General features: G+C 47.7%; 1 protein-coding gene across 1 annotated transcript; it reads left to right on the top strand.

Annotated features, from left to right (window-relative positions):
- Positions 1–11,786: 11,786 nt before the first annotated feature.
- Positions 11,787–13,881, top strand: NANOS1 (nanos C2HC-type zinc finger 1). The gene has a single exon (XM_081193073.1). It carries the CDS (start codon positions 12,094–12,096, stop codon positions 12,949–12,951), a length of 858 nt encoding a protein of 285 aa, XP_081049199.1. The 5' UTR covers positions 11,787–12,093; the 3' UTR covers positions 12,952–13,881.
- The last annotated feature ends 217 nt before the right edge of the window (positions 13,882–14,098 follow it).

A 14,098-nucleotide genomic window follows, 5' to 3' on the forward strand; every position in this document is an offset into this window, starting at 1 on the left:
CTATTGTTAAACTTTTATGAATTCTACCCTCCTGTAGCTTAAGCCCATAGCATCTAGTACTTCCCTCTAAAGCAATAGAGAGCATATCTTTGCCTTCTTCTCTTTGAACATCCCAGGTGAGATCTACTGTAACTAGTGCAGCATAAAGAAGAACTTCTACTCCTTGTGACTTAGAAACCATGGTTCTGTTAAGACAGCATAAAATTGAATTTCCTTTTTCCTTTTTTCCTTTGCCACCTTCACATTGCTTACACGGTCAGCTTGTAACCAGCTGTAATCCTGAAATCCTTTTCATTTGTACTACTGCCAAGATGGGTATCCTCATTCCTATAATTGTGCATTTTATTTTTGGTTTGGGGGATAAATGTCAAATTTTCCCTTTGTCTCTGACTCTCTAATATTGTTTTGTTTGACCCCTGTATTTATTTATATTCACATACTACTACTACTACTACTACTACTACTACTACTTATCATCATCATCATCCTGCCCTTCCTTCCAAAGAAATATATGACATGCACATTAACAGGTCTTCTGCTTTCTGGAACTCTACTCATTTGTGTTTTCTTTCTTTCTTTCTTTTAGAAACTAAACTCAACTCTCCTTACTTCCTGACATCCTTTACCTTCACTGGTTCCGCTTGGAGCACTGCAGCAGCCCCCACCCCCTGCCCCGGGGGGCTTAAAAAGTCATGCTAAGCTCAGAAAATCTGTGCAATAGTCCCAGCAGGCACAGGAAATGTGCATTAGCATTCACAAAGGTCTGAAACGAGCAGCAGCAATAACTCCCAATTTAAGCATTAATCCTCCCAGAAATTCTCCAAGGGCCTCATTTTCATAGAGGACAGATCAATAAAATGAATTTGGAGTTTATTGCCCAATTTCTTTTTCAACTACACTTTGGGATGAACACTTCCAAAGACTTTTAAAAATCACAAACTCCCCCAACATAAACAGCTTAAGTGGAGCCGCACAAAAGGTCGACATGAAGAGCTTGATAATGCTGGCCTGCCCGGGTCATTGCAAGGATTGCTGAGAGAATTGCTTTGAATACCCTGAAACTAAAACACAATACGAATTATCTTCTATAAACGTTATTATTTTTCTAAGCTAGAGTGCATCCCTGTGATACATAATGGCCGGGAATTTCAGACTCCATACAGAAAACAATTGTTCGTCATTGAATGACCACAGACAATCCCCAGTAAAGTCAGAGTGCATGTGACTTACAGACAAAACCTCTCTGTTTAAAGAGGACCTACATCTGGTAGACTTACTGTTCAGTGCCGTGTGGCATGTGGCTCAAGTGACAAGTGCACCCTCAGGTGTGGTGGAACATACTGTCTCTTTGAACTGTCAATTCATCTGTCATCTGTATTGTGGAATGGGAGAGGGGGCTGCCTTGTCCTTCACTTCTGGCACCAACATTTATTGGGGGTCCCCTCATGCCAGCAATGAAGTATATGAGCACCAGATGTATGGGGTGGAAGAAAAGAGTGATTGTCTCAGACAGGCATCCCCAAATTCAGCCCTCCAGATGTTTTGGGACTACAACTCCCATCATCCCTAGCTAACAGGACCAGTGGTCAGGGATGATGGGAACTGTGGTCCCAAAACATCTGGAGGGCCGAGTCTGGGGATGCCTGGTCTAGGAACTTGTTCTCCACCTAAAGTTTTAGTGCTGGCTTTCCCCATCCAACCCCTTAATTTGTTACTCACATTAGCATCCATTACCAGTGGTCTGGAACATTACCAATTCCTTGCGGTACTTGCTATATCCATTATGGGCACACACCTTTCTCGTATAAAAATAAAATATAGGGCTATCTACATTTCTAGGGGGAGGTTCCCCATAAAGGCAGAAAAATCTGCAGTGCCCATGGCGTTCAACCCAGAGGCAGATCTTCCACATGTGAGGTAAACAATGCATAGCAATAGACCTTCTCGTTCTCAGTCCCTTTACTTAGCATGCAGCCAGTGTTGGATTAGGTCCTGGGAGATCAGGGTTCAAATCACAGCTGTCAACGTTTCCCTTTTTTTAAGGGAAATTCCCTTATTCTGAATAGGATTCCGTGCAAGAAAAGGGAAAAGTTGACAGCTATGGTTCAAATCCCCACTCAGCCATGAAGCTTACTGGACCAGTCTTGATCTCTTAACCTAAGTTACCATCAAAGGGTTCTTGTGAGGGTAAGAGGGGTGAGAACCATGTACACTGCTTTGATCTCTTTGGAGGGAAGGTGGGATCTCAATGTGTTTTCAAAAACACAGCAGCCTCAACTCAGAACAAATGGGCCTCTAGTGGGGAGTTCTTATCACATCTTTGTGTCAGATGCTCTAATCGGTTTTCTGGTAAAAAGGACAATCCATTTCCTGATTTGGGGACTGACATCCATATAGAATTTGTCATCTAGCTGCTCTTCTGCTATACTCGCAAAATAGATCCACACAAACTGCTCTTAAATAAAAGATGCCTTTGGATTTTCAATTTTTGAAAGGCTGCTTAGTTTTCATCTAAAAAGAATATATGAATATCTATGACATTTTCACTTTACCCCCCCCCCCAAGCTATCTGAGTTATAATATCCTCTAGGATTTTTTAAAAAGTGTTTTCATGACAAACATTAGCTCCTCGGCTGCAGTCATATTCATAGCAATGTAGCTCCATCCAATAAGATGAAATTCTATTACCCTTTCAAAACTTATGTTTGTGTCTTTCATTTCACAGCAAGCTGAATATACGATAAAATGACACACTAGCTGCTTGTTGACAAAAATACATCGTCTTTCTAGGATGTTTGTTGCTACCTAGATTTCCCAGAAAGCTTATTAAAAGTTAACTAAATTTCACATTAGGAACTGGATGGCACAAAGCTTGCCAGCCTAGTCTTCCAGGTTGTTGGAAACAAAGACTGGGAAGTTTTGGAAAGAGCTAAACATTTTAAACAATGTTTTGAAATTCGTGGAGAAAACCAAAGTCTAATTGCTGAACATCAGTCAAGAAGGAAGTGAAAGATATGAGGTGATTGGTCGCACAACAATAAGCACCCCACTGGTGCCACAGGACCAGTACAGAAGACTTTAATAATGTTGGGATGGGGAACCTGAGTCCTTCCAGATGTTATTGAACTCCATCTCCCACCATTCTTAGCCAATATCAGCAGCAGACACATCATACAATATGGAGGGACATTGGTTCCACCCCCCCCATCCCTGCTTTAGTGACTTGCCTCAATGCAGGTTCAGCATAGATGCACTAAACATTTCGTCCTCCCCCTGCTGTCCCTGGTTGGCATTTGATGGCGTTGGCATGAGGTACACTCCATGGGAGCAGCCAAAAATTGCACCATGCACCCCCATCTTAAACAAAGCAAGTAAGAGCAGGTAGGCCTTTCTGCATGGAGTCATTTACCAAACACAACTGTTGTTGAAGTAAGACATCCTTGAGCCGGGAGAGAGACTCTGCCGGTGGCTAGGTCTGACCTCTCTGGTGTGTCCAACTCAACCATGTGTTGTTTGTCTCCAATATTTGCCTTCCATAATCAGAGGCACCATGCCTCTGAGTACCAGTTGCTAGGGAACAACTGTGGGATATGGCTACCTTGCTCATCTTCTGCCTCTGGGTTTCTCTGTATCTGATTGGCCACTGTGGGAGTAAGGGTGTTGAACTAGATAGGCCTATGGTCTGATCCAGCAGGGCTCTTCTCTTCTTACATGCATGCTCTTGGGTGTTTCATTCCCCACTATAGCTTATTAAATTGAAAAAGAGGCAGAGAAAATCAGTGGAATACTATTTTTCCCCAAATACCTGCCCTGTCTGTACAGTAGCACTGCCACACCTGTCAGTATGAATGAGCGATATATATTTCTAAAGCAAATATTTTATCATGGTTATGTCTTTATGTTGCTCCTCATACATTGGCCAAGAGTCAGTGACAGATATCCCCTTTTAAAAATTATTTACTCTTGTGTCTAAGATCATACACTTCCCCAAACTGACTGTAAATCAATACCTGCACTGACTGTGCAAATGGGAAAAGACAGGGTGAGAATCGTGGCTTTGATACATCCAGGTTTACAAAGGAATGGCAATCAGTCAGTGTGGCTTTTGTTTACATTGGCAATTGTGAGTGATGATCGTCTCCAAACCTCAGAATGTTGAAAGAAGCAACACCTATGCAGCTCCATAAAAGAAGTTATCAATTTGGAGAAATAGTTTTCTATAGACATACCGTATTTTTCGCCCTATAAGACGCACTTTTTCCCCTCCAAAAATGAAGGGGAAATGTGGGTGCGTCTTATGGGGCGAATGCAGGCTTTCGCTGAAGCCTGGAGAGCGAGAGCGGTAGGTGCGCACCGACCCCTCTCGCTCTCCAGGCTTCGCGGACCTCTCCTCAAGCAGCGGGAACGTTCCCACTGCTTGGGGAGAGTTGCCGGCATCCCGAAGCCTGCAAGCGCTGATCCCAGCACGTGCAGGCTTCGCGGATCTCTCCCCAAGCAGCGGGAACGTTCCCACTGCTTGGGGAGAGTTGCAGGCATCCCGAAGCCTGCGCGCGCTGATCCCAGCACGTGCAGGCTTCGCGGATCTCTCCCCAAGCAGCGGGAACGTTCCCACTGCTTGGGGAGAGTTGCCGGCATCCCGAAGCCTGCAAGCGCTGATCCCAGCACGTGCAGGCTTCGCGGATCTCTCCCCAAGCAGCGGGAACGTTCCCACTGCTTGGGGAGAGTTGCAGGCATCCCGAAGCCTGCAAGCGCTGATCCCAGCACGTGCAGGCTTCGCGGATCTCTCCCCAAGCAGCGGGAACGTTCCCACTGCTTGGGGAGAGTTGCCGGCATCCCGAAGCCTGCAAGCGCTGATCCCAGCACGTGCAGGCTTCGCGGATCTCTCCCCAAGCAGCGGGAACGTTCCCACTGCTTGGGGAGAGTTGCAGGCATCCCGAAGCCTGCACGCGCTGATCCCAGCACGCGCAGGCTTCGCGGATCTCTCCCCAAGCAGCGGGAACGTTCCCACTGCTTGGGGAGAGTTGCAGGCATCCCGAAGCCTGCAAGCGCTGATCCCAGCACGTGCAGGCTTCGCGGATCTCTCCCCAAGCAGCGGGAACGTTCCCACTGCTTGGGGAGAGTTGCAGGCATCCCGAAGCCTGCGCGCGCTGATCCCAGCACGCGCAGGCTTCACGGATCTCTCCCCAAGCAGCGGGAACGTTCCCACTGCTTGGGGAGAGTTGCAGGCATCCCGAAGCCTGCCCGCGCTGATCCCAGCACGTGCAGGCTTCGCGGATCTCTCCCCAAGCAGCGGGAACGTTCCCACTGCTTGGGGAGAGTTGCAGGCATCCCGAAGCCTGCAAGCGCTGATCCCAGCACGTGCAGGCTTCGCGGATCTCTCCTCAAGCAGCGGGAACCACCGCTGGGCTCCCACGGCTTGCAGAGAGCTGCCTGTTTGGGGGCTGGGGTCGGGGGAAGCTCGGGCTGCCCCAGCCCCGCGCCTGGGGGGGAAATAATTTTTTCCCTTTATTTCCCCCCCAAAAAACTAGGTGCGTCTTATGGGCCGGAGCGTCTTATGGGGCGCAAAATACGGTACATGCAATGCTACCTGTTATAGCTAATGAGTGAAGGCAGGTTCCCACCCTCAAGCAAGTGAGCTCCAGCACAGCTCCACAGAGGGAAACATAACTTAGGACCCTGAGAAGGAAGCATCTGTTGGCAAAAAATGTAAACGTTTCGATTGGAGGAGACAATATCACAAATTATGGACTATACCTTGCTGGCAGAAAAGAGATCCAGAGGCATCTGGATGGGAAAGAGCTATGGTCCAGTGTCCCATTTGTAGCCTTGAGCTGTTCTTACGTTGCCCTTCTAATTTTAATTTGAGCATGTTGGTGGGCATTGTTTGAAATCATGGCTTGACTTCTTTGAACAACTGGGTTTAGAAACCAGCTTGTTAACTGAGGCACTCCAGAAATGGAGTTTGCCCTGAGACACATGTGAATGTGCACACATAAACACACCCATTTATCAAGGAGGATAAGTCTATCAATGGCTACTCACCATGACGGCCATGGTCTGCCTTCTCCATTGACCATGTTTTTCCTCTGCTGGGAATCCCTAGCGAGGAGAGCACAGTTGCACTTAGATCCTGTTGGTGGGCTTCCCATAAGCATTCTGGCTGGCCACTGAGAGTGAAGGGTGCTGGACTAAAATGGGCCCTTGACCAGATCAAGCAGGGCTCCTTTTACATTCTTGTGTCCTTAGCTTATACAGCAAACGTGGTTGTGGACTAGTTTTAGTGACTTCACTGCAAAACTCTGCTTAGTTTCAGCAGCCGTGATGACTTTAGTTTCATGTTATTCTCTCTCCTCTACACGGTTCTTTTTTTCCTTGACATCGTTTGATATTTCAGCTGATTAAAGCCCCATAATACACAGTAATCTGTATTTAATTACAAGGACCACTTGTGTCATGCCTAGGAATCAAGGTTGTCCTAGCAACAGTGAAGGAAATCTCACCTCTGAATGAGGAAACCGAGCCCAGCTCCCTCAGCAAGCTTAGCCAACCAGTTGACATGAAAAGCAATAAGTGTGTGTGTGTGTGTGTGTGTGTGTGTGTGTGTTTAGCAAGTGTTTCAAAAATGTGATAGAGTGTTTCAGAACTGTATTGGTCTTGCAGTATGTATTCTTGGCCACTGCCATGAAACCTTAACTGATAACTATTGGTAAGAGCTGTCTGACAGCGAAACAGACTACCTCAGAATGTGGTAGACTTTCCTTCATTGAAGGTTTTTAAACCGAGATTGGATGGCTGGATGTCAGAGATTCTTTAGCTGTGATTTCTGCATTGAAGGGAGCTGGACTAGATGACTTGAAGCCCATTCCGACTCTACAATTCTATGATTCTACGATGCTATGATAACTGGTCATCTTGAGTTATCTTGCATAATTGTACTTACATTGTGTTATTTTACTCTTTTTTATTATACTTTGCATCGCTTGAATGATTTAACAGGGCAGTGATTAGTAAGCATTATAAATGTGTGTGTGTGTGTGTGTGTTAAAGTATATATTTGATAACCTTGTAGAAATACTTATTTACAGTTATAGACCATTCCAGGAGTCTCTACTGCAAGACCAAGATTAGCTCCATCTAACATACCCACAGCAGTATTCTGTACTCCCTGGTTTATTAAAGTAATTCCATTGATTTGGACCACCACTTTGCCAGCTTTCAGAGAAAGGGTTGGTCAACCAGGCAGAAACAATGTCACAACTTCACATAGCTGTCCCAACCAGAGACTGGATGGTGGGAGGCATGGCACTGCAGCTGATTAAATGTCCCTTGGGGTTATTCTGTAATTTGTTTTTGCAGCGCTCACTGGATGACTAATTGGCATATTTGGGAGGAACCTTTCTGCTGCTCAGGCTGATGGCCCCCAGGAGATGAAGGACAGGGCAGAATTGCCTTTTCCTCTACTATACCTGACTGGCTGCTTGCATGAGGCTTCTGAAATGCCTGCTTGTGTCTTTCTTTACTGCACCTGCATTTTGCTTGTGAAGCATGGGATAGTGGAACTTTTGTAGGCTGACTAAAGAGGAGGTGGAACTACTGGGTAAATAGCCGTGCCTATCAGAAGGGGCTAAGGGCTTTCTGGGACAACTCCTCACTCATACGCTCTCACAGGATCCTAGCAAACCCTGTTTGACCCTGGGGCTAAGACACAGCATAGGTTAAGGTTACCAGATTTTTTTTTTCAATGAATCCGGGGACACTTTTCAATTTCCTACTAAATAGATGGATTTTGTCAGGGGACTGATTTGTAAATCAGGGGACTGTCCCCGGGAAACGGGGAGGTCTGGTAACTTTAGCATAGGTGCCATGCCACAAACCACCTTCACTTGTGATTCAGTCCCTGGCATCTCCACTTGGGTTGCAAAAGATCCTGACCTAAAATCCTGGAGAGATGCTCCCAGTCAGTACAGGCAATGCCAAGCTAGATGGACCAACTTGGTATAAGGCACCTTGATATGTTCCTAAAAGCCATGCTTGTGCCTTTCTTTACCAAGCTCTTAAACTTGCATTTATTCCCGCCTGGGATTGGAGGTTTGCAATTTCCATTTAAAACAGGAATATATAACTATGCTTCCCAATTTGTTTATTCATAGCAATATCTTCCCAGTGGGAGCCTATGTTTACATTTCCCCTGGCATTTGCTTCCAGTTTATGGATAGGGTGCATGTTTCATAAGCGACCTAACTGGGATGATTATGGGGAAAGCACAAACAGGACCTCTGGGTTCATCTGCCCCCTCAGTTTCACTGGCCTTAGTCCTCCTTATTGGAGGACTCATCTTGAATATAGAACCATCTCATGCTCCTCGTCTTCTTTAGGGTAAATTAAGATAGTCTGCATCCATTGAAGCCGGGCAGGAGAGTTAAATACCGTATTTTTCGCTCCATAAGACACACTTTTTTCTTCCTAAAAAGTAAGGGGAAATGTCTGTGCGTCTTATGGAGCGAATGCGTGGTCCCTGGAGCCGAATTGCCCAGGGGCAAAAAGCAGATCATGCTCTCTTTTTTTGAAAGAGGGAAGTGGGTGTTGAAACAAAGCCGCTGATCGTTTGCCGATCGGGGAGAGAGATAAGGGACGCTAGAGATAAAGGAGGCTGCCTGGGAGGGTGGAGGTAAAGACAGCAAACTTGCAAAGGGGGGAAACAAGAAGACTAAAGCAATAAGGAGAGAAAATAGAAGAAAAGGAGGAGCAAAAAACTGCTCCAGCTAAGGAAAAGACAAGAGGGCAAACAAGAGGGAAGGGAGTGTTGAAAGGAAACAGCTGGTCGGTGGGATCGGAAGAGAGATAAGGGACGCTAGAGGAGGCTGCCTGGGAGGAGGGAGGTAAAAGCCCATGGATCCTCAGGATTTTTACATTGAGTCACCTCAAATTCACCATCAGATCACATAGCATGTCCATGGCTACAGCCTGCACCAAAAGAATAACACACCCACTGTTGCGTGGGGCCTCAATGGTGCAAAAACGTGGTTACAAAGCACAGATCCACATGGATCCTCAGGATTTTTGCATTGGGTCACCCCAAATTCACCATCAGATCACATGTCTGTGGCCACAGCATGAACCACAAAAATCATACATCCATTGTTTCGTTCAGAATTTTTTTTTTCTTGTTTTCCTCCTCTAAAAACTAAGTGCATCTTATGGTCAGGTGCGTCTTATGGAGCGAAAAATATGGTAAGTTGAGAAAGGTCATGGTGTATATATGTGAGAAAGAGCACATTGTGCAACTAAAAGTAAGCAGACTGATATGTATAGTGATTTGGGGTTAAGACTTATTTGGAAATGGGGAACTGGTTGTTGAATTCCCATCATCATGCAAACATAGGAAGCTGCCTTATACGGAGTCAGACCATTGAGCACCGTCTATACTGGCTGGCTCTAGGATTTGAGGCAACGTCCTCTCCCAGCCCGACCTGGAGATGCCACTGAAGGTTGAACCTGGGATGTCCTATACACAGCAGATGCCTTACCACTGAGCTATGTGACTGGCCCAGAGTTGGAATCCAGCAATCTCTGGAGGGCCACAGGTTCCCCATATCTGCCTTAACTAAAGTAAGAGGAAACTTAAACATAACCCTACCTATCATTTGACTGTGGTGAGGGGAGCGAGGTGGCATCTCTATGTTCAAAAAAGTGTAGTGGCATAATTGTCTGCAGTAAATAACTCCACACATATTGTCATTATTATATACTCTGTAAGATGGACAGAAATAATGCATTGGGAATATCTTTTGAGCTAATGTATTCCCTGTATTTGCTTGGTCCCTGCTCCTGCCAACCTAACAGTTCGAAAGCACGTCAAAGTGCAAGTAGATAAATAGGTACCGCTCCGGCCGGAAGGTAAACGGCGTTTCCGTGCGCTGCTCTGGTTCGCCAGAAGCGGCTTAGTCATGCTGGCCACATGACTCGGAAGCTGTATGCCGGCTCCCTCGGCCAATAAAGCGAGATGAGCGCCGCAACCCCAGAGTCGGTCACGACTGGACCTAATGGTCAGGGATCCCTTTACCTTTACCTTATTCCCTGCATGCCATTCCAGTTGTAGCCAGTGACTCCTGAAGCCACGCATTAGTGATATTGCACAGCGCAGGCAATGGGCAATACAGCCAAAAATGGATCTATTCATATGCATGCAGGTGAATTTACACTTTATGTGTTGCCATGTTTTTCCCCAACTGGATTCCTGTTTTGCCTGTGAAATACAGCTATTCCCTGGGAGAGCAGGGTCAGCCTCAAACTATGCAACTGCCTGGGGTGTCTAAATTCCAGAGCTATGTAAATATCCAAGAGAGAGAGAGAGAGATGCTGCTTGCAAGAAGGATGTACAGAGATGCAGCTGAGTAGTTCATCAGCTGGGTAACATATCCTGCATTCCAGGGGATATGATCAAGAGCCTTCTGATTGTCTTCACCTGCTGCCTAGGGCATAAATGCAGTTATGTGGCACAGATGAAAGTGTGCTATTGTTATGCTGCTTAGCATATGAGGAGGAAGACGGGAGAAAACATTTTAATTCACACTGGATGGGGGGAGAGAACAACCCTTGGGCAAACAGCTGACCATTCTGAGCACCCCCAATCCCTGCAAGACATGCAGCTCTTCTGCTCAGCCCACAGAGGGGCTCCCAACTGCTCACAGGGAGAATCAGCAACAACTTGTGCACACAGAATACAGGGGGAAGAAACACCCCTGGTGTGGGGGTGCACCTTTAACACTAGACAATTGAACCATGAAGACAGAAAGCCCTCATTAGGGCCCATTTCTTTTCTTAATGAACAGAAGCAGTGTGCCTTTAACAGGAGCATAGCAAGCAGAGATGAACAGGTGATGCTTTTTTCCATCCCTGAATTTCCATGCTGGGAAGTTTTGTTTGTTGATTCCTACCCATAACTGTGGAAATGACATGTCCTACAATGAAAAAAGGAAAGTGACAATATTAGCCATTTTATTGATATGCCATTAGGGTGTAAACAGGTAACAACCTCCCATAGAGTGCTAGGTGTGAGCAATACCATATCTAAGAGGTTGGCACCCAGCTAAGTCATACTCAGGGAAGACTCACTGAAATCAATGGGCTTAGGTTAGCCAATCCTGTTGATTTCAGTGGGTCTGGCTGAAGCACAATCCAGAGATGGGAAGCTGGTTTGTGGTTATTCAAGAGGAAGAGGTTGCCGTTCTGCATATGTTCATCTCATTACATCTTCCCTAAAAGCTGAGCTTTTGGAAGAAGGAGGGGGAAGTGTCGTTCCAGGGCCAAGTCCTGTAGTACATAGAACCATAACAGCTAGTTTGAGCCCCTGCAATGCAGAAATCTCAACTAGATCATACATCTAGTATGGCCATCCTCTCTCTGCTTAAAAGCCTCCAAGGAAGAATAAGAGTCCACCACCTCTCGTGGGCGTCTGTTCCACTGCCGAACAGTTCTTGCTGTCAGAAAGTTCTTCCTTATCTTTAGTTGGAATCTCTTGTAACTTGAAGTCGTTTGTGCGGGTCCTACTCTCCAGAGCTGGAGAAAACAACCTTGCTCCATCCTCCACGCGACAGCCCTTCAGATATTTGAAGAGGACCATCCTCTCTCCTCTCTACAGTGCTGAACATCAGCGAGAGAGACGGAGAGTCCGAGCGACCCCTGCTTTTGCTAGCTTGGTGACGTACCTGGACCTGGATAAGGATATCTGCTCCGGATCAAAAGCCTTAGGAAGCCTCGCCGGCGTCTACGCCCAGCTGCAAGAGATGAAAGGGTGCTCAGGGTAATCAGCCAATGACAGGAGGCGGGGCGGCGGGGCCGCTTTGGCGGCTGTCCAATTAGAGAGCAGCCCCGGGGCTGCGCCTCCTCCTCCTCCTCCTCCTCAGTCCGTCCCTCCCTCGCGAATGTATCTATTTCAGCCGCGCGAGCGCTAAAAGGCTCGCCGAGGAGGAGGAGGAGGGAGGTGTTTGCCCGGCTGCTGTTTCGGCGAGCGGGCGGCTTCTTGGCGCCGCGAGTGCCGCCAGTCCCCTCGGAAGAGCGAGCGAGGCCAAGCGCGGAGCCGTCTCGGGTCCCATGGAGGCTTTCCACCCCGCCAAGCTGGACCACCACCACCCGCCCGTGGAGTTTTTGCCCGGGGGCGCCCGCTACGGCGCCAAGAGCCACGGCGCCTACGGGAACGCCTTCAACTCGTGGAACGACTACCTGGGTCTGGCCACGCTGGTCACCAAGGCCGTGAGCCAGCAGGAGAAGGGCTTCCGCGGGGGGGCCTCGTCGGTGGTGGTGGCGGCCACCGTGCAGCAGGTCGGGGAGGACGACGAAGAGGACGACGACGACGAGGAGGAGGAGGAAGAGGAAGACGACGAGGAGGAAGGCGGCGGCGGCGCGCCTTATTTCGAGGGCGCCCTGGATTTGCGCGACTTCGACTTGTGCAGCCACCACCACCACCACCTGAGTCCCGGCGAGAGCCTGCTGGAGGAGCGCTTCGCCGACTTCAGCCCCTTCTCGGGCCGAGCCAGCCCGCCCTCGTCGGTCGTCTTCAGCTGCTCTTCCGACCCGCTGGAGAAGGATCGCTCGGCGGCGCACGCCTGGCCCGGCGGCGGCGGCGGCCGCCTGGTGGTGGACGGCCGGCTGCACCCGGCGGCGGTGCCCAAGACGGGCTCTCGGCTGCTCAAGCCCGAGCTGCAAGTGTGCGTCTTCTGCCGGAATAACAAGGAAGCCGTGGCGCTCTACACCACGCACATCCTCAAGGGCCCCGACGGCCGGGTCTTGTGCCCGGTGCTGCGCAGATACACGTGCCCGCTGTGCGGGGCGAGCGGGGACAACGCGCACACCATCAAGTACTGCCCCTTGTCCAAAATGCACGGCGGCGGCAGCGCCCCCAAACAGCCGCTCAAAAGCGCCCGCCACATCCTGGGCAAGAAGCTCCGCTAAGGGGCGCTGCCCGCGTGGCTCCAAACACAAACAACCCATCATCTTTTTTTCCTTGCGCGTGTGTGCCCTCTGCAGGACAAAGACATTTCTTCGGGTTTTTTTTTAATGTTCTTTAATCGAATGATGTCCCCCTTCTTAATATATTTAAACACGGAGACGGTAGAATGTACAGAGAAATGTTCTTGATCTGTGTATCAGATAATCGAAGTATAGGTTCTAGTTTGTATACTTAGTAGCCGGGGACGCCGGCCTATGAATTAACTCTTAAGAATTATAACATGCCGTTTAGAGGTACTGTATTTGTTTATTGTAAGAATATATCTAATTTTTAAATGGAATTAAGGATATCATTTATAAGTGTGCTCCCAACTGATGTAGCTATCTTTAATATTAATTCTTGGCTGGGAAGGGAGCACTCTTTTTTTTTTTTAATTAAAAAAACAAACCACTCTTAACAGCTTCAGAGGAGCTAACCAGCATGAACTATGGTGACATTAACCCCAGTGAAGGTTATTGGGGTTTTCTAGGTGTGCATTTAAACTGGTGGTCCCCACCTTGGTGAAGAAGTGGGGCTGAAATGGTACTGATGAATTCTTTGTATTGGACTGGCAAATTTGTTCCTATTGATGTCTTCACTGTTTTACAAGCAATACTTGGTTGTAGAAGTTGGAGCCAGGGGTTACAGGCTATGTATGTCTGAGAGATTTCTTGTGGTCTAGAACCACTTTGCGTTAAACTTTCTCCCCCACCCCTGAGTCAAACTTCATATTTTCAGTGCATGTTCTTTGTTTGCCATTCCAAAATTGAATGCTTAATCCACTTTGGCCCCTTTTTTGTTTCTTTAAATGCCGTTTATTTCCCTGTAGCCCAGCTAGGGTGACTTGGTTGCTCTTTATGAAGTGTGGAAGTAAAGGTGTCTGAGAGACTGGATTTCACAGCCTGTTCTTTCCTCTTGGCTCTTCTCCCTTCCACCCACTAGGCTAACTTGAGCCTCCCAAATTCAAACCAATGATACTGGGGCACAACACTGAGCAGAAAGGGTAGATGATGTGCTTTAATTTTACCATAGAGCCATATAAAAGCAAGGAACCATTCTAATCCACTTCAGCTGGCTTTCAGGTGACCAGGCTTCCCCTTATTAAGGTCA

The sequence above is a fragment of the Podarcis bocagei genome, assembly GCF_964188305.1.
Source record: "Podarcis bocagei genome assembly, chromosome: 4".
In the NCBI taxonomy this organism is placed as follows: Eukaryota; Metazoa; Chordata; class Lepidosauria; order Squamata; family Lacertidae; genus Podarcis; species Podarcis bocagei.